Source organism: Papilio xuthus, unplaced genomic scaffold (genome assembly GCF_000836235.2).
Source record: "Papilio xuthus unplaced genomic scaffold, Pxut_1.1 DF827714.1, whole genome shotgun sequence".
Taxonomy (NCBI): domain Eukaryota; kingdom Metazoa; phylum Arthropoda; class Insecta; order Lepidoptera; family Papilionidae; genus Papilio; species Papilio xuthus.
This window is the reverse complement of record NW_013530935.1, coordinates 347,895-367,728: the sequence shown is the minus strand read 5'-3', so window position 1 is coordinate 367,728 and position 19,834 is coordinate 347,895. Positions and strand designations below refer to the sequence as shown.

The following is a 19,834-nucleotide window of genomic DNA, read 5'->3' as shown; positions in this document are numbered from 1 at the left end:
ATTCCAGCTCTTTCTATAGCAAAATCAGTCACGACTCAATAGCACACAAACTTCCGTACATGTAAAATCATCATGCGAACAACTTTAATAGTATTTAATAACGATCGGAAATCGCAATGCATCAATTGACTTGATAATTGAATTGCCTTTCATACAATTATACTGTTAACTCTGTTGACATCATGTTAATGATAGCACTAACATATTAGAGGTAATAAGATTTGTCACTTTAACTGATACAATTTACTATGCAATCGTATAATTTCCATTTTCTACTGTCTCTATCATGGCGACCTGAATACGTAATGCGCTAAATAAATTTTATAAAACTCGCCTTTGTAAAAGTGTAAATGAATTTAGAGGCACTTCGGTACTGTAGGGTGCGGGGGAGGGGAGGGTATTTCCGCGGAACTCGAGCACCTATCACAGGTAAAGGGGATCATGGAAAGGTCACAGTTGATCGCCCTCCTCACGCCTACATCCTACAAAGCTCTTCACAGCCACACAATTATACTGACTTACCCGGTACTTAATTCCCCAGTATAAGAAAATCCGAGGTAAAAAGAAAGTCATAAGCAAGAAGATGCATATAGAAGAATATTTTAATTCTACAAATGCTTTAAAATATATGCATGTTTCGATCGCTTCTTCGTTAGACTTAACGATACTTACCGATGGTCTCATAGCTTAGTTCGAGTTAAAGATTAGGCCTTAGTGGACCACGATTGCCAAGTGGAAATGAATTAACGCTTATATTTCTTAAATTAAAAAAAAATATTCCAATACTCCTATAAGCTGTCAAACATGAATGTCTTCAAGTACTTATGAATCAAACAAGGCAGCGTGTAATTTAATAGAGCTATAGTACATTTGACCCGGAAGCGCGTGCCGCGTTAAAAACATTGATTTACTGAGGGTCGGCGTTGTTTAATACTTAAAGACGCCCTTCTAGAGATATTAGCCTACATTTGAACTTGGTTCCGTACAAATTAAATATTTAAAACATTTCCTCTAATATATTATATGTAATAATGTCTAATATAATATACGTTTTTGTTGTTCAAATATTATAAAAAGAATAGTAAGGAATTAAACATATTTCAATTTAGTTTTACAAAAAAAAAAACACTTCGAATCGGACGGGATTAACATGATACTAAACGTGGGAGCAATCCACATTGACTACTGCAAGTCACCGCATGTGGACGTTTGCAATCAGTCGGGTAATTAAACCGTAGCGGGATAGGGTCGTCTTTGTTCTCCTCCTAACCTGAACTGCTAACACCAAGCAATTTAAATAGTACCTATCAGTGTTTTAATAAAATAGTACAAACTAAATGAAGAGCTATGAACATTACATAATTTTCACATTGATTGAGTGATAATTTCTGAAATAAATAAACACTTAAATACATTCATAAGATCATAAGTCTTGTCTAGGCTTTCAAACTTCCTAACCTACATTATACGCTTGATTATAACACAAAAGACATATTGGCGGTATGTATGTCATCAGAAGGCAGGGAGCAGCGCCGCGTCGCCGCTCAATGGGTTACTGTCGCGCCCTGATTACTCGGTTCCTGGTCTATCGGTCCAAGTCAAAAGCGCAAATATTTAACTATAAATTTTATCATTTTAGGAACTGTAGGTGTCAAGGTTTTACTATCACAATTAGAGGCATTTAATGTATACTCAAGAAGTTCCTTAGTGTATTTTTTTGTTAGACAAATTAACTTAACAAATATAAAATAACTTTTGAGTGTGAAAAATCTTAACAGTTTCATCCGAAAAAATCACAGTAGCATGGAACGTGTTAAAGATTTATTCACGTTTCTAAATAATATTATTAAAGTTTAGGAAGATTCCATATTGTGAAGATATGTTTGAAAACTTTACACAGACTAGCCGTTTGCAAAGTATAATATTTGGATAACTGACATTCCATCAGAGGGGTCATTTGTATGAATAATTTAATTCTATTGCGAAGAGGACTTATAACATTAATATATCTTTACTCACCTTTGATTTCATTATAAAATCTCTACATAAAACATATCTTTGACAAAAGAGATAACAATATGTTTTCAACGGGGATTTTGACCTCAGAAATCGACGGTAAGTCACATAGAATGATGTAAAGGTAATTTACGCATTTGTTAGGTAATTGCACAGAATTGCGTATAAATAATATGTTAGACGGGTCTTCCGTCATCTGCAATTTTCATAACCAGTCACCGAGAGAGGTTAGAGAACAACACTATTAGCGGAAACTGAACAAGAAATGTTAAGGTAACATACACACTGGTTACACACCAAATGAAACAATACACAGAGAATATATGTCATAGGTTCCAGATGAACAGTAGTGCCTATGGTAGGTACCAATGGGTAGCTACCACAATCAAAAAATTGTAAGTTTTTTTTTAATCTTTTAATTTAATCCTTTCCACTTCTCTGCAAGTCAAATTAACCCACCGGTAAATGTAAATGAATCGCATTAGTTATTAAAGAAGTCGATAACAAATGAGAAATATATTTATTACAATTTAAAAGCACAATTAATCAGTAAGGAAATTTTCAATGATTTCAATGTGTAATAGACCTAGTATTGGAGCGGACTAGACTTGGTGGGCAGTGAAGCGACACTTCTCACGGCCTCGGCGTGCGCGTGTCGCAAACTGCAAGCTTCACCAATCGCTAACACACATAATATGACCAATACTTATTGTTGACTTTTGTACCTTACTATTACAACTATCGGATACCTCGTGGTGACCAAACATACACGCAATACCAGCTGTCGCCCTCGATTTACAAAAACATTATTAGTAGCCTATGTCTTCTCCCAGACTAAGTTCAACATGTGTGCCAAATTTCATCCAAATCCTTTGAGCAGTTCCGGAGATACCTTCCAAAAAAATTCCATTCATCATTTCCTACCATAAACTTTCACATTTATATTATTAATAAGATGTTGCATCCCAAAAACCAACCATTTCAGTGAACTATGCCTAAATTACCTTTTAACGATCATGCGATGTAACGTTCGCTAAGCAATAATTTATGTGTTGTTTAAACGTCGACTTATTAAGTTTTGTTTGACAGTGCGGGATATTGTATAAAACTTCTTGATTCGCTAGGTGACAAAAAACCGTCCAAAATAGCGTCAACACCAATCTTAAATGTTTTCTTTTAATTCACTGCCCGGGAATTTTATTCGAGATTTCTTTGGGAAAATTTGATTTGTTACAAAAGTTTTTGGATGTTGACGTCGATTCCATTAAAATTACTTAAGACATTTTTCTATAATATAAGATTCAAAATCTATATATATATAAAGTCGTGTTAGTTACACTATTTATAACTCAAGTACGGCTTTACCGATATGGCTGAAAATTGGTGAGGAGGTAGCTTAGAGCCAGGAGACGGACATAGGATATTATTTATTTATTTATTTTTTCGAATTTATGCCTTGAAGAATTGCTTTTTATTTAACTTACTAATATAATAAATGCGAATGTTTGGATGGATATGATGTGGATGGATTACACTAATTAAGTTTTTTTATATATCCACGCGGACGGAGTCGCGGGCGACAGCTAGTGTAGTCATAAAACTAAGAATAGTAAATCTGACAAACCCTGTCTGTGATTACGTTGTCTTTCTGAAATGTTAGGATTAGACCGAAGTTGAAATAAGAGGTTTTATAGAATTACTTGCTAAGCTTACTTTAATCGAGTTTTAAACTTCAAACACAAAAAAGCCATATAAAAGTCGTGCGTCAAGTTATTCTATGCTGAAGTAATAGCTAAGTACATTGAAATCATTCGCAACAAGAAATAACAAGCTTACGGTTCAGAGATCAATAAGTAAAGTCGTCTGAGCCACTACTTACATCATATATTTAAGTTAACTGACTAAAAATCTTAAACTTTGCAATTAAATGACAATATAATTATGATCTTATTTTAATACCAATACAATGCTTTATCAAAATAATTAGGCAAAGTATAAAACAATATAAACAAATAACGCAGAACTTGATTTCTTTGACACAATACACCCAAACAAAAATGAAGGCTTGGCGCTGCTCCAAAATACGTCGTTATAATAATGGCGAACTTTTGTTTAAAGTTTGTTCACTTGCATTTATTCCCGGTCACGAGGAAGGCTTCCGTTGTACGCAAAATATTTACATACTTATAGATTACTAGCTGTATTACGCGACTCCGTCCGTGCGAAATTAAAATAAAACTTAACTAGTATGCCTATGTCCAGTCTATGTTCATTTTTTGCCATATTTCGATGTGATAAGCCGTACTGGAAATACCTTTAAACAAACATCCATGCAAACATTCGCATTTACAATATTAGTAAGACTAAGAAGTAATATAATAGCCAAGTCATTAAAACGTGCATTGGTAAGAAAATTCAGATTTCTATTAACTAATTAGTTAAAACAGAGTTAACAAGATTTTAGACCCACCTAAACTATTTAAAATACATTAATTATTATGCAATTAACTTCAACATACTGAAAGGCCGAAAAAAGACAACGTTAGTTTCGTAAGAGCCAAATGATAATTGTCACCGTTGCAACGAAGGCGTGAACTACAAGACGCGCGTGCTAAGAGCTCAGTTCAGCTGTAATTCAATTAACTCCGAATCGACGACTTGTTATGTCTATCCGTCCCTAAAAGTTCATAGTCTAGACGAGAATGCTTCAATCATTATAGCACTGCTCTATGAAGTTACGTTATTACTGTTTAAACAATTATATAATAATTACTTTTATAGACCTGCGACGTTAATTTTGGGTTCATCAACATCAACTTACTATGTCCCCATCGAGGGGCTCGGAGCCTACTCTAAGTTAAGGGTGACTAGGCTATAGTCAACCACGGTGGCCAAATGCGGTTTGGTTGACTACACACATATCTTGGAATTTCTTCTTAGATATGTACAGGTTGCATCACGATGTTTTCCTTCATCGTAAGAACGTCGGATAAATGTACATATGTAAATCGGAAATAGAAAAACACATTGGTACATGGCGGGATTCGAACCCAGGACCTGCAGATCGCAAGTCAAGTGCTTGACTCCTGAGCCACCGACGCTCAAATTTTGGGTTATCTATAAAAAATTATTTTGCTACAACACATTTAAAGCATTTCTCTAACAAAAACTAAGACCACCAACGATGATAATTCTCCTGCTGGATTCTATTTAGGTAATATAACCGCGGAAAACTTTTAATAGCTAAACAAAGTTGTAAAGTTTTTGTGGTTTCATTCGGGTACCAATTTACGTGCAAATTTAGAATTCGAAAGGGTGCGTACCTGCGTAGGATTAAACAACAGACCTTCTTTTATTACATTTTCTTCGTTTGTTGTTTTTATGAGTTGAAATTTGAAGTAAAAATTAAATTTTCATTTATATTTCCATACAAGGAAATGGTTCGCATGATTCTAAAATAATATTATGTTATTAATCACAACCATACCAATATCTAAATGAAAAGAAAACAATATGGATTCTAAACGTAAAACGTCAAATATATTGGCGGGAAAAAAAATGATGCATTAAAAATAAACTACACGTCAAAGGTTCGGTTCACACGGCCACCTCAATCCGAGCCAAATGTAAACAAACGTTCTAATATGATTTAATTATCGTAAACAACATATAACTCAATCGACACGTTAGACGATGTTTTAAGATTAGATGTTACACGGCGCCGATAATCTATTTAACTTTAAAAAACTAATAATATTAAATCTTACGGATTTTAAAGTTTGACTATGAGTGGTTATCATGAAAATCTAGAAAGGCTGTAAAGATCTGGATAAAATCAGTACAAAAATGGTTTATGAATAGAAATTTAAGTCGCTTAGTTTTACGCGGACGTAATTACGACTAGTGTATACTAATTTTTGTTTGTGTATTTCTTAAAGTAATTTAGAAACATTTCCCTATAACTAATTAGCATATCATAAAATACTAATTTTTAGTTTACTTAAAAAATATTTAATTTTAATTTATTCTTCTCCAGTAGAGTTGGCGACAGGTAGATGGCCGGCCGTAAATAATTAAGCCGAAAGATTAAGGCTTATAAAACCATGTGCACCGACCCTTCATGAGTGGGATGGTCAGGGAGATGGGAAGCTAGTGTAATAACTTAGAACACATTTCTTCGTCAATTTAAACTACAAAAAATATATAATTCTTTTGACTCACAAAACTTACACATATTTCTGTTCAAATATAAATTACTTGGGGAATCCCTAATGAATGCCAATGTTTTAAACCATTCAATACCACCCAATTTCAATGGAAAGTCTATGATTAGAAAAATTAGAGGGGATTTTCCAATCACATGCTGTACTATAAAACAACAACTGAACAAGGATACAAAAATACTGGGCATATAAGTAATAAATCATTGTTTTATGTCATTCAAACATAATAACAGTTTGTTAATCATAAGTACATGTCTTTCCAGGAGTACCAGGTGCCATCTACAGTTGGAGGAAGATGTGCTAGGATGTCCAGCCTCTGCATATCTTGACATCATGGTAATACTTCAAATTGTTCCGTGTAACATCTTATGCAGTTATCCAAGTAACCATAAAGTTTGAATGACATTGCACTAGTGGGCTATTTAAACTACTTACATCTTAAAGTCATATTCTGCTGGACATAGGCCTCCCCTAGTGATCAGTCTAGTGCCACTCTCATCCAGCATACTACCACAACCATTACCAGATCAATGTTTCATTTTACAGAAGACCTGCCTGCCTATGTAACATATAGTCAGCTACTCAAACAATCAGTTCAACAATAAAATTTGCTAGACACAGAAATAACTAGAGATGAGTCAGTCATAACAATTGACATACTGACCTCTAACATAGTATAGCAATCAAAACAGATTGTATTATCAGCATTAATAAAGTCCATTCATACATTTATTTATATCATAATGTGAGAATTGTCAATAAAGCAGACAACAATGTCAAGGTTTTTACATACAAGGTTTTACTGCCATTAACTTCAAGGCATAACACATCAATACAAAATAATAACTTTGTCATTTTCCATTACACTAATTCCAGTTATTCATTAATGACTGAAACCAAACCATTAATCTAACTAATATTGAAAATGCCTAAGTTTAGATGGAGGAATGTTTGTTTAAAATTATCTTCAGAACCGCTCAACAGATCTTGATAAAATTTGGCATAGATCTAGAACATTGTTTGGAAGAAAACACAGAGTAGTGGGCAACGGCTAGTGTTTATATTTTATTTCAGAAAAATTTATTACATAATTACCAACATTAAATGTATGATTTTACATAACAATAGACAAGAATAGTATCTTAGTAGAACAAAATGCAAATGTCTTGTGTTTACAGAAGTTTTTATTGCCAACTGTTCCGGTGGCTGAGCACGGTCTTAGCAAAGCCTTGACCTAATCATTGATCAAACAAATTATTCTCTGTTGTACATTATGCTAAGAAATACATAGATATTATAGTTAAAAATATTCTATTATATGCTATTACTTTGAGGAAATACATCTGAAACCTTTCAACTTCAGCATGTCTATGGTTATTTTGTTTTTTAGCAATAACAAGTGACAAATACTTAGAACTCCCCTAAAACAAGGTCCAAGAAGTTGAAGGTCTAAGAAAATAAAGTATATATGAAGAAATAACAACGAAGTAAATTTCATTGCATAAATATAGTAAAATAATTATGCATATATTACTTTATATACTAAGATGAAGGTAACTGATACATAATGTTATCAGATAAATAGTTTCGTTTGTTCAGTGATGTAATGTTGGAAACTTTTTAAATATTGACATCCTCCAAAAATTGACAGCCTTCCCAAAAATATTTAGTTTATCTATTTATCTGATGGCTTTATGAATTTTATCACTTTTTAACTAATAAAAAAATTTGAATAAGGGAATTAACAAAGATATGTATTACACCCAAAAATACATACCACTATCCACTACTTACTTACACATTTGTCAACTATCTGAAGACATCTTCAAATTGCCTTATGTAGCCTTTAGAAATAAATCTAATTCAACTTCAAGCAAAATAAGATGGACTGTCTGACTTTATTCAATTAATTTATCATACTACAAATTCTAAAGTAGATTGAATCTTACTAAAATAATATCTACCAGTATTTAATTTCTTGGTGTATTGAGTTCAAGGTAAAGCATCTGCATATTGTATTAGACCTTGATCTGCCTTTTTTATCAATAAGCTAAAGTAGTATATTTCAAATGACTTGGACTGCAAAGGAAGAACTTATCATGGCACTGACCTGAGGTAAGTTGGCGGCGATCTGCCGCTGTAGCGAGTCGCGCTCCTTCTCTACATCCTTCAGGCGAACTTCCGAGTCGTTAAGACGCTCCTGGGTCTCCCGCAAGCTCTCCACTAGCTTGTCCCTCTCATCCAACATCGACACCATGAGCTGCTCGAAGTTCGCATCCTCACCCGAAAACTGCGAACTCCGCTGGCTGATACTATCTTCAGATATCGTGGGCATCACGTCGCACATCATATTCCACATTTTAATTTAACATCAAACCAGAATATTTATCGTACACGGTACACCGAACAACACAAAAAATTGTCCACCGTATTACATATGTTTCCACACTAACGTTACCTAAATCTAGCACACAGAACCCGTGAGCGTTGCTTCACATTGTCGAAATATTCGTTCAATACATTAGTTAAAATTTCGGGGGACATTATAGTTCGATATTTCAAAAGACACACCTAAAACTTATACTCCTATGATTCCATACTATCTCGGCTCAAGCGGCATGTCTGCCATCTTGGATTGGAACGTCAATCATATCAAAGATAAGGTTGACACAGAGAAGATATATTTTTGATAAAATTAATCCCATTGGAATTACAACTTATTTAAAATATTAAGTGAGTATTGATTATGTAAATAATAGGTAAAATTGTTAAATAATTTGTTTCGAGTTATTTACGACTAGTTGGCTGGTCTTATTGGTCACACAAAAAAGACGATGTCATTCTATAACACCAAATTAAAAATTTCTTGAAATTAACAACTAGCAACACCAACATCACTCAAAAAAAGTAAGCAATATTCAATGTATAAGTTCAAGTTTTGTTTTTATTTTACTTCATCAAGTATTTACGTAGTAAATTAATAAAAAACAGCAAGCGGCAAAAGCCCACATTTAAGAATTAAAAATACTAATAAGGTTAATGTAGAACCTAAAATACCTATTCATCAGTAAACAATTGAAAAAAAAGCTTTTAAAACAAGCCTATTAAAATAGCTTTGTAGCTGGATTTTCAATTAATGTCTACACCAATTTGGTTAAATGCCTAAGAAAAAGGGTCAAAATAAAAAAGGGATCAGTCAAGGTTCGTAAAGTTTTTAAAGTATATGGTTATAAGGTTATGTTATTTTACTGTACTTTGCAGCAACACTATTACATGCTTCTTATAACTTGACCCCTGAATAAACGTTGTTACAAGTATTACGTCAAAGTAGAGCTTCCTACATTGAATATTATGTATCATGTAATTCAGCATGTTACATACTTTTATATATATTTTCCTCAGTTTTTAGTCAAGATTTATTAACTGTTAGCTGTAACAAGACTAATTAAATTGAAATATATTTCAGCATTTGCAGATTTTACATTAAATGATTGTGCTAATGCCTCAAAGACTGTTAGGAGAGTAAAGAAAACTGTACCAACCGATATAGCCGTATCAGAATTATCTTGGGACCAGATTGACGAAGATGATCTGGACGTAATTGAAGAAACAGATGCAGATGGTGCCAAAAGTTTAGTTTTTAAAAAGAAACGAAACCATTCCAGGTCTGAGACTGAAGATGTTGTGAAACGTCCTGGCAATATCTACCCTGAAATTATATGGTACTTAGTATCTTGGTACATAAAACCTGAGGATGTTGGTAATTTTGCCAGAATAAATAAAGCGACATATGCAATAACCAAACGAGAATCATTCTGGCGTAGTTTTTACAAACGTTATTGTAGATATCATCTTAATTTACCTGAACGGCTTTGTTTAGAAAACAATAATAAGTTGTACGGTCTCCGTCAGAGAGTAATAAGAGCCCTTTACTATACATATAATGTTTTCATCATGAGAGTCATTCAGCAAGCTGTACATGACAGTCAGCCGCACACACTTGTGAAAAGACGTTGTATTAATGTGTGGTACTGCAAAGGTTCTACGCATTGGTCAGTTTATTTTAAGTTTAAAAAGATGCAACCTAAACAGAGGGTAGAAATGAATAAAGCAATAGACTTTATTGAAGAGTTGAGTAGGATTGATGCTAATCCTGATGAGGATACACAAGTATTACAGGTAAAAAACCAAACAAAAATTTGTACACTTGACATTACTGTAGCGAGTGGCCACCAGCAGTCACATGAGTGCACCGCATTCTTACAAAATGAATGACATATTGTGTGAACTGCTTGGTGCTGGCCACCAGTGCTGTGGTTGATGGCTTGCCTGCGCCGAGTCAAAAGAATAAATAAAAAAGTAATATAAAACACTTTGAATTACATATATTCATCATCATCAGCTCACTATACGTCCCCACCAAGGGGCTCGGAGCCCACCCTAAGTTAAGGATTCCGATTAGTCCATAGTTTACCATGCTATCCAAGTGGAATTTCTTCTCAGATATGTGCAGGTTGCATCACGATGTTTTGCTTCACCATAAGAACGTCGGATAAATGTACATATGTAAATAGGAAAAGGAAAAACACATTGGTAAATGGCGGGATTCGAACCCAGGACCTGCAGTTTGCAAGTCAAATGCTTGATCTCTAAGCCACCGACGCTCTTTACATATATTACAAGTCCCTAATTTATTTGTTTTAAATTACAGGTGATCTGCCAAAATTTTTACCAAATACCCCCACTTATGGGTATGACATTGTCTTCAGTGAAGGTGGTGTTATCACAAGGATTCAGGCATCGCAGGCTTCATCTAGGTTTCAACTCTGGATATCACAATGTATCTAAAGATATTTTGCCAGAAGTTTCTGTGGTGTTGGACACAGTGATTAATATATACGTATTTGATTGGTGGCATCCGAAGTATCCATTTTTTGATAATCAACTACCACAAAATCTTATGGACGATAAATCTGTGCCAGTGCTCAAGAAAGATTTCTTTTCATTATAGCGTAGAGAAGTGTGAAGTGTAAATAATGTTAGAAATATATGAATATTTCATGTTGTATTTTCTATTTATTTTCCTAACCATTTAAAAACAAGTTAAGAACATATTAAGAAATATTTACAAGATTTTTTTCTGAAGGCAGGCAACCCCCGATGTAGTGTATGCATAAACGTGGTGTTGTTTGTCTCGAGCGTACACGCCATAAGTACATGCCGGAGAGAGGGGACGTCAGTCGATGTCAGACCTTTGAGCCGGCAACACGTGTCGGTACGTGAACGAGCCAAATATAGCACAACGAATGCTACATTGGCGACGAGGATAAAACCGTGAGTACGGAAATAAATTGTATTTGAAAAAAAAAAGGAAAGAGAAGACCAGTAAAGTAAAAAAAAAACATTTCAGTAAATGATGGACGAAAGTATTGTTTAAATAATTTTGCCTTACCTTACAAAAAAATTAAATAGTAGGTAATGGATTGCCAAAAATAGCAACAGTCTTCTCTGTTTACATATGATAGTTATTTGTAAAACGTGGCCTTAAGTTGTTCCCAGCCGTGAATGTTTTAAAAACGGTTCGGAATGTAAACTTAACCAATTGAATATCGAAATAAGATCACAATATTTGACTATCAGAGAAACAGATTCATTGCTGTGCTCGTCCGTCTAAGTTGTTCACTACAAAGTGCACTACGATGTCACATCGAAATACATGTGCAAGCGACAAATTAATTCCGGTCTATTGATCAAGCAGGAAATGAATAATGAATAAGAAAAGAAAATATCGAACTATTACAATGATAAAATAAACATTACTTTACTACGAGGGTAGTATATCCACGACATATACATATATTGGCATGATTTCGACCAAAAACAATAATCAAATGCATTTTTAAGACTGTCTTCGACCTATGGTTGACAAATAGTGTGTAGATGGATAATAGCATTCGGCGATGTTAATCTCGGTCAACCTTATGTGTATACATAACTTCAATAACATAGGTACAGTCACCTCCAATAAAGTGTAAGTACTTTCGCACTTTCGCTTTCAACTTTCGCACGAACACCGGCGGTTGTATAGACAAGATAAAGCGACGAATGGCAATCACTAGGTCAGCGATGGAGAAATTGCAAAGAATGCAAAGAAAAAAAGAACTCGGCTTGTACGATCGCTTGTACTCTCCGTATTCCTTTATGCGTCCAAAACGTGGATCCTACGAGAGTGAGAAAAAGAAGATAGACGCGCTCGAGATGTGGTGCTGGAGAAGAATGCTGAAGATACCTTGGACCACCAATGTACTAAAAAGGCAGCGACTAGGTGGCGTCTGGTAAAGTAGGTCATTGATACTTGATGACCATGACCAATCTGACAAAACTGTAACGACGAAGAAGAAGAACTTTCGCACTTGTCTACAGAGTATAGCTGACCATTAAATTGGTTAAATCATTGATGTCTTGCAAATATAAAAGAACCACGGCTGACCATTAAATTGGTTAGATCATTGAAGTGTTACAGGTATAAAAGCACCACGGCTGACCATTAAATTGGTTGGATGATTCATGTCTTACAAGTATGAAAACTGCATAGCTGACCATTAAATTGGTTAGATCATTCATGTCTTACAGACATAAAAGCACTACGGCTGACCATTAAATTGGTTAGATGATTCATGTCTTGCAAACATGAAAGCTGCATAGCGGACCATTAAATTGGTTAGATCAGTCATGTCTTCCGGACGTGAAAGCAGCATGGCTGACCATTAAATTGGTTAGATCATCTCATCGTTAAATCGATAAGTTCATTTACAGCCTGAAAAGTTGTCAAGTACATAAATTAAGAAGATTGAAACCCTGATCGATAAATTGATATTACGAGTGGTAAGAAGTTTGAAGCTAAAATTTGTGTGAGGCAAACTGTTAACTAAATTAAGGTGAGAGGTATCTAAATTAAGGTGAGAGGAAATACATTATCTACAATAAAATCAAAATAATGACTATTAATCAACTATATGCCTACAGTACATGTTTTATAATTAGAAAAACCATCAACAAAACAAATCATCAATAACATGTCGTTTGTAAAGTTACAGATTAATAAACGCAGCACTCGGCGAGCAAGTCTAATTGTTGTGCCGAAAGTGAGCGGTAAGAGATATATGTATAACATACGAAGGAGTACAGCTTCATAAGTTGTTACTGTCATCTTTATAAATGTAAGTTCAGTTAATCAATTTAAATCTAAGCTACCTGAATACATTTTAGATTTTTGTAAAAAAGTAAAGTAAATTTAAGTCAAATCAATGGCGACTATATTATGTACGTTGTACGATATTGTTTACAAGTAAGTGACTATTCCTTTGTCTTTTTGAGAAGAAATTCTTTTAACCCTGTTATAAGCACCTAACTACAAAATACGTAGTACAAAATGATATAAAATGTGATTGACTATTAGTCACGTTTTGTTATGAATATTTACAATATGTATAACGCAATTTCTAAAATTATATTGCCAGTTACTAAAGTCATCATAATTGGCTTTATTAACGAATCCGTGGCTAATGCTGGATTGGTGAAGTTTCCAGAGATACTATTAACTACGAGTATATGTAAGTTCAAATCTCGTGATGTACTGTGCACTAAACGAATTTCGATTCAATAATTGTGAAACAGATAAGTAGTTTCCGCTTCCGGCGATAGATGACTCTGTATTTAAAATACATCTGAAATTGATTTTATTGCTCTAATTTGGTAAAAATAAGAGCGGAAACGTGTTTTTCTTTGATAATGACATGCTACAGTTGCCGTAAAATAGAATAAATAAAGGTTAATGTTTTCTTTCTGAAATAGCTTTATTTATAGCATAATTATTGGACCAAGTCATGGAGGAATTCATTGTAAAAGTCGCTGTTTAGGCAACTTCTCGCTGAGGACACACTAGTCGCAGTCGGGGTATGTTGAAGCTGGATTTTGTTATCAATAACCCGCAAAAAATTGGTGAGTCAACTTGAATTAAGTTTTAACGGCTTTAAACTCAATTTAGGGAGTAGAAATACCGATTTATGAAATATTGAACCAAAATCGCACTATCGACTTATTTAAACGACTTTAGCACACCGCCTAAAAGTGTGTTTAAAATCAAAGAGATCTTGTTGACATAATATATAATTTTACTTTTAAATGGCATTCCATTTGGATTATTATAAGCTGAATAAAAAACGATTGTGGAATAAAATGCTATCGCTTAGTTCTACAAGTAACTTAACTATTTTCATACATAATACCTACTGTTTGATTGTAAATAACATTAGAGAATAAACGGCAATGACAAGTTCATTTGCTGACCTGTGAAAAGAAGGGACAAAGAGTTTGTCTCTTTATGTTTATTTATGTTCAGAGTAGTCATTAGCAATTCATTGTTACATATAGGATGAACATCTGATAAATTGAAAACTTATAGTGGCATTTAAATATTGTCCATCAACTTAAATATAAAGTTCAACATAATTGAATACCGTCAGTGACTGTGACTGTGTTGTGGGTTGAAAGATCTCAAATAAGCTGGGAAATAAATTTGGTAATTAAATATAAAAAAGGTATAAGTCTTGACTTTTGAAACCTTCATTCAATAGAAAATATAACATCTTTGAAGGAGAAGAAACATTAAATTGTTAACAATAGTAAGTTAGTCATTTTCAGGTTATGTATTAGAAAAAGAAAATTATCATTGACTATTCCATAATATAGGGACAGAACATTGATGCGTGCGTGGCTTCATCTGTCTGTCTTATTGATGTGCGACTTATTTATGCGTGGGTGGCTTCATCTGTCTGTCTGTCTATCTGACCTTCTTTCAAGCGGGAACTGCTGAGCCAATTTGGATGAGGTTTGGTACATTGATGGACAGGAGCCTGGGACCATTGTCATGGACTGATTTTGATGTATTGGAATATGTGAATTTTGTGCGAGTATTTAGTGGGCTTAATATGTTTCAGTATAAAACTTAATAATATTAAGTGATTAGCCTAAGTGATTGAAATGCTATCCAAATCAGTATTTCGTGCGAGCGAAGTCGCGGGCACAGTTACATCAGTTACAGCTTTTGGTGTTCCAACCAACTAGTACTGTGTCTACAGTGCATAACATTCATAGTAGAGAGTAAAATTTTATTATTACTACTAGCGTAAATTATCACGTCTAGGATACATTCAAACTGTTAAGTACTTTTAAGTACTGTTAATTATTAAACATATCTTTTTAGCAAAATATTTGGCTTCGACATTAATAATTTACACAAAGATAACAAAGTAAGCGTCAATTAAAATCCTGCTTCCCATACGGTAGAGACAGGTATTGATGGCGATATTGAAGTTCGGAATATTTTAACGTGACAAATCTCAAGACGAAAATAAGTTTATTCAAAAAGAATTGAGGGACACTGGCGCGTTCTAAATAACAAATGGAAGGAAGTAGAGCATATATAGAAGGAAGAAATAATGGAAACATCGAAGATAAGTATAGGATGGTGACAAATATCTATGCAGTTGTTGTGAAAATAATTATTAAGTGAATTTATATTTATTGTTATTGAATCTAAGTTTATTAAACTTACAAAATGGATATACATGTAGAAGTGTAGAGAAACTAAGGATATTGAATTTCATGTATACTTGTATTCCATTAATTGATAGTTTTAGAATACAAGTACCTATACTTAGCAAGATTAAATATATTAAAAAAAGGAAGGGATGTAGTGTATGCATAAACGTGGTGTTGTTTGTCTCGAGCGTACACGCCATAAGTACATGCCGGAGAGAGGGGACGTCAGTCGATGTCAGACCTTTGAGCCGGCAACACGTGTCGGTACGTGAACGAGCCAAATATAGCACAACGAATGCTACACCCACCTTAGAATCGAAAATAGATATCAGAACTACTTAGAAATAATAAGATCCCTACGATTCTAGATAGATGATAGATAATAAATCTAAATATAACCACATGTTAAAATTCTTTTTCGTTTGAAAAAAGAATCTACTAAGAATCCCTTCCCTTAGATCATTGTTTGCCCCCCCCCCCCTTTATTTATCAACTGGCAACACTTTAGATATATAGCATATTCGGCAAATTAGGGACGGATGATTTTCTAAATAATAGCGCCTATGAAGCCCAAAAACTCGAAATACGAATGTATTACGATAACTTTGGTGACCTCAGGGTCACGAGGATACCGTCTTATTGGTTCATATAAACAAGATATGACATCATTAATCTGTACTAATAAACAATCATTTCAGTCTGTGTGAAGTGTTAATACTGTTCTGTTGAAATGTTTAAAATTATTTTCTTCATAATATACATCGCGGTAAGAAAATGTTCTTTATTTCAACGACCGAAGACGTAACATATTTCAAATTGTACGATGTTAATTTAAAATCATTTATTAGTATTTGCCGGGCGGTCAATGCTGCTTATTTATTGTATATTCTGTCATTGTGTTTGTTATGTAAACTACGATTTCATTTATTTTCTTTGTCTCCTAAATACTACGGTGTCACCAAATTACACGATAGTTCAATAAGAATATTTCTGATTTCTTTCGTCTTTCTTTATTCTATTAAAATTTAGCTTTTGTCTGCGTGGAATTAGAAAAAACTTAATCTGCAGTCTATGTGTTCTTCCAGGCTATGTCAACCGTTCTGAAGATACCTTCTAACAAAAATGTTCGCATTTCTAATATTAGTAAGATTTAATAATAACAAGTTCTCACTTATAGGTGACTTGTTTCGCCACTGAGGAGACAATACGATGTGGATTCATATCAAATGAAGTAAGTTATAATTTGACCAAAGTGTCTATAGGAGCAATCTTAGTAGTTAGTAAAATTGCCATGTCTTTTCAGATTTATTCGTGTACAGGTTTACCTTCAGTAGTGAAACCAGATATATCGGCCAAATGTAGAACAAAAGTCAATCAGGTGAGTATCTATTTCATGTATTACCCTTTGTAATTTAACTAGGCAAATAATAAAAACTCGGCAAATTGCACATTGATTCAAAAAAGTCTACATTTACAAATGTACAAAATGTAAAAAGGTAATTTATGAAGAGGTTATCCCGCTTTACAATTTGCCTAGGCAAATTACAAACAGGCAGCGTAAATGATTTACCGGTGACATACGCATTCTGAAACTATTTTAAAGAAATCAGTTTTAATCGTCTATTTTATTACAGTGCGACCAAATGACATGTATATTTAAAGAAGCAGGCTGGATGACCGGAGGTAAAGTTGATAAGAAAAAATTGTCGGAACACTTCGATGAATTCAAGCGGGAATTCCCCGAGTGGAGCGCCGCGGTGGCCAAATTGAAAAACTCGTGCATTGACAGCGAGCTGCTACCTCAGGGGCTGTACCTAAACTGCCCGGCCTATGACGTCATGCATTGTGCCTTGACTAGCTTTATTCAGGTAACACGCGCAATTACAATATGGAAGGGACCGATTAAACTAGGATGCTGGGATGTTTTCGTAATAAACGCATCTGCAATTGCGGATATCTATGGGCAACGATCGCATCCAGGTTGTCGCTTACTCGTATGTTAATTTTATTTTGTATTCCTTCCAGAACACTCCAGCTAGCAATTGGGATAGGGAGCCTGGGACCGGGTGTACCTACTCTCGTCAGTTCGCAGCTTCGTGTCCCCTCTGCCCCTCCGACTGCTTTGCTCTGCTCGTGCCGGCGGGCTCCTGCAATGCCTGTTTGCTGTTGCCTAGAATCTCTTGATATTTTATTATATGATTTGCAAACCTTCTTGATACTTTATCACGATTAAAATTTATGTAATTAACGTGTGGTTTTTATGAATAAACTGTCTAGAATGCCATTTCTTCCCTTTTTAGTCGACTTCTTAAGTTTATTTTTGTACATTCAGCTCTCTTAGATTTGTTATATATACAACGTAGTGTAACAGTAACGTTTTAGTTAATTTGGAAAGTTACTAAGTAGTCATATATAATAATTATTTTTAGATGAATAGGGTTGGTAGAGATTATTTTAATTAAAATTTAAGTTATTTTTCTTGCGTAACGTTTTTTGACCTGTATAAATAATAAAAAGGTGTATTCTTTGCTAAAAAAAAGGTATTATTAATCTTATTATAATCTCATCAACATTTCATACAGTTTCAAATATATATACTATCGTAAAACAAGTTAGTTGGATCGTAAACAGTATTGACCGCGGCGCCGGGTATTCCTGAGGCTTTCTTACATAATGTACGCAGGCGCCAACAACAGACATGCGCCCAGCTTGACACCTGTCAAAAACACCCAGTGCTTTCCACTGACGTCATTAAAGAAAACCATTCGGGGAGATTTACACGGCTGTTCGGTTGGAAGAACATGTAAAGAAAAGGTAAGGATTTTATTTTTAGCACGTTTTAAGATAAATTATATTAAAACCTTATTAGTAAAACCTTTTTCGTAAAAAGAAACAAATCGTATGATTCTTTATTCAAATTACAAAAAAAAGTATTCTTTCAATTTGAATTTAGAATCTATTAATTTAAATTAGGAATAATCCCGTTTTCTATTGTTTGTTGATTTCTATTGGTGTTCTAATTTTAGCTGCGGAGAATTTCGTTGTTCGTATCAATTATTCTATTGCGCTTGCCTGACCTTTACTGTTAGAACGATGTTTGCTAGTGGATTTATCTATTCACCTTTATTTATACATCGATATTGATATTTTCCTCTATGTAAAGCAGTAAGATCACGGTCATAGGAAATATAATTTACAGTTCTTATATAACACGGCTTAAAGATAACTATTATAAATTCTTTAAACATTTTAAAATATGTTATAAATTTTATTTCTCTATGTACGTAGTTCAATACCTTTAACAAAGTCTTTTATTAATCGATAGTAAGTTTGTGTCTTTCCCATGGCATGATATAATGCAACATTGATTAAATCGAAAACACAATTTCATGTTCAATCAAAGAAACAACATGGTTTCATATAAGATTTCATTTTTGCACATAAATAGTAAAAGTTTAAAAAAGTATTATACTCCTCTCCGAAGGCTTGAATCGTAAGTTTTCACTACGGAAACATTTGTATAAGGAAATAATAGCATCATTATGGATGAAAAAACAGAAATAACAAGATGTTTTTTTTTGGTTTTCGGTTATATTTCGCAAAATATGGATGACTTTATTGAAACGTTTTTTATATGTTAACTGTAAATCGTTATAAATAAAGAGAATTACGTTCGAGAACAAAAAAACACGTATACTCATAACTCGCATTTAAATGGAATTTGCATTCATAATGATGATATTTCCATGCATAAGAATGGTGTTTTAGCAACTCTGATGTCTGTACGCATTAGGAATTCATAATGAGATCGACGCTTTGTTAATTTATACGGCAATTAACCTAAATGCAATACGGAAAAAATTTAAAAGAAATATAACTCTTAAGCTTTGACGAACAAACAACTGTAACTAAAAATTCGGACGACTATTTTTTTTGCTTTAACGATTCTATTTTTTTTGTTAAAAATTATTATTTGATATGCACTTCCGGGA

At 33.8% G+C, this 19,834-nt stretch overlaps 3 protein-coding genes across 3 annotated transcripts in view; 2 read left to right on the top strand and 1 right to left on the bottom strand.

The window, feature by feature from the left end:
• Positions 1-8,868, bottom strand: part of Liprin-alpha (PTPRF interacting protein alpha) — a 70,807-nt gene extending 61,939 nt beyond the window's left edge. The window contains exon 1 of the mRNA XM_013310357.1: positions 8,350-8,868. Coding sequence (XP_013165811.1) covers positions 8,350-8,598 — 249 coding nt within the window. The 5' untranslated portion in view covers positions 8,599-8,868. The remainder of the gene's footprint in view (positions 1-8,349) is intronic.
• A 277-nt stretch (positions 8,869-9,145) lies between these two features.
• fsd (transmembrane protein fates-shifted) lies at positions 9,146-11,307 on the top strand. Its single transcript, XM_013310437.1, has 3 exons — positions 9,146-9,440; positions 9,706-10,418; positions 10,951-11,307. Exons 1-3 carry the CDS (start codon positions 9,398-9,400, stop codon positions 11,248-11,250), a joined length of 1,056 nt encoding a protein of 351 aa, XP_013165891.1. The 5' UTR covers positions 9,146-9,397; the 3' UTR covers positions 11,251-11,307.
• Positions 11,308-16,545: 5,238 nt separating this feature from the next.
• Positions 16,546-18,090, top strand: LOC106116589 (uncharacterized). The gene is given in 5 exon segments (NM_001312792.1): positions 16,546-16,608; positions 17,020-17,073; positions 17,146-17,220; positions 17,477-17,710; positions 17,868-18,090. Coding segments are annotated over 5 exon segments (558 nt in total). The 5' UTR covers positions 16,546-16,572; the 3' UTR covers positions 18,027-18,090.
• The last annotated feature ends 1,744 nt before the right edge of the window (positions 18,091-19,834 follow it).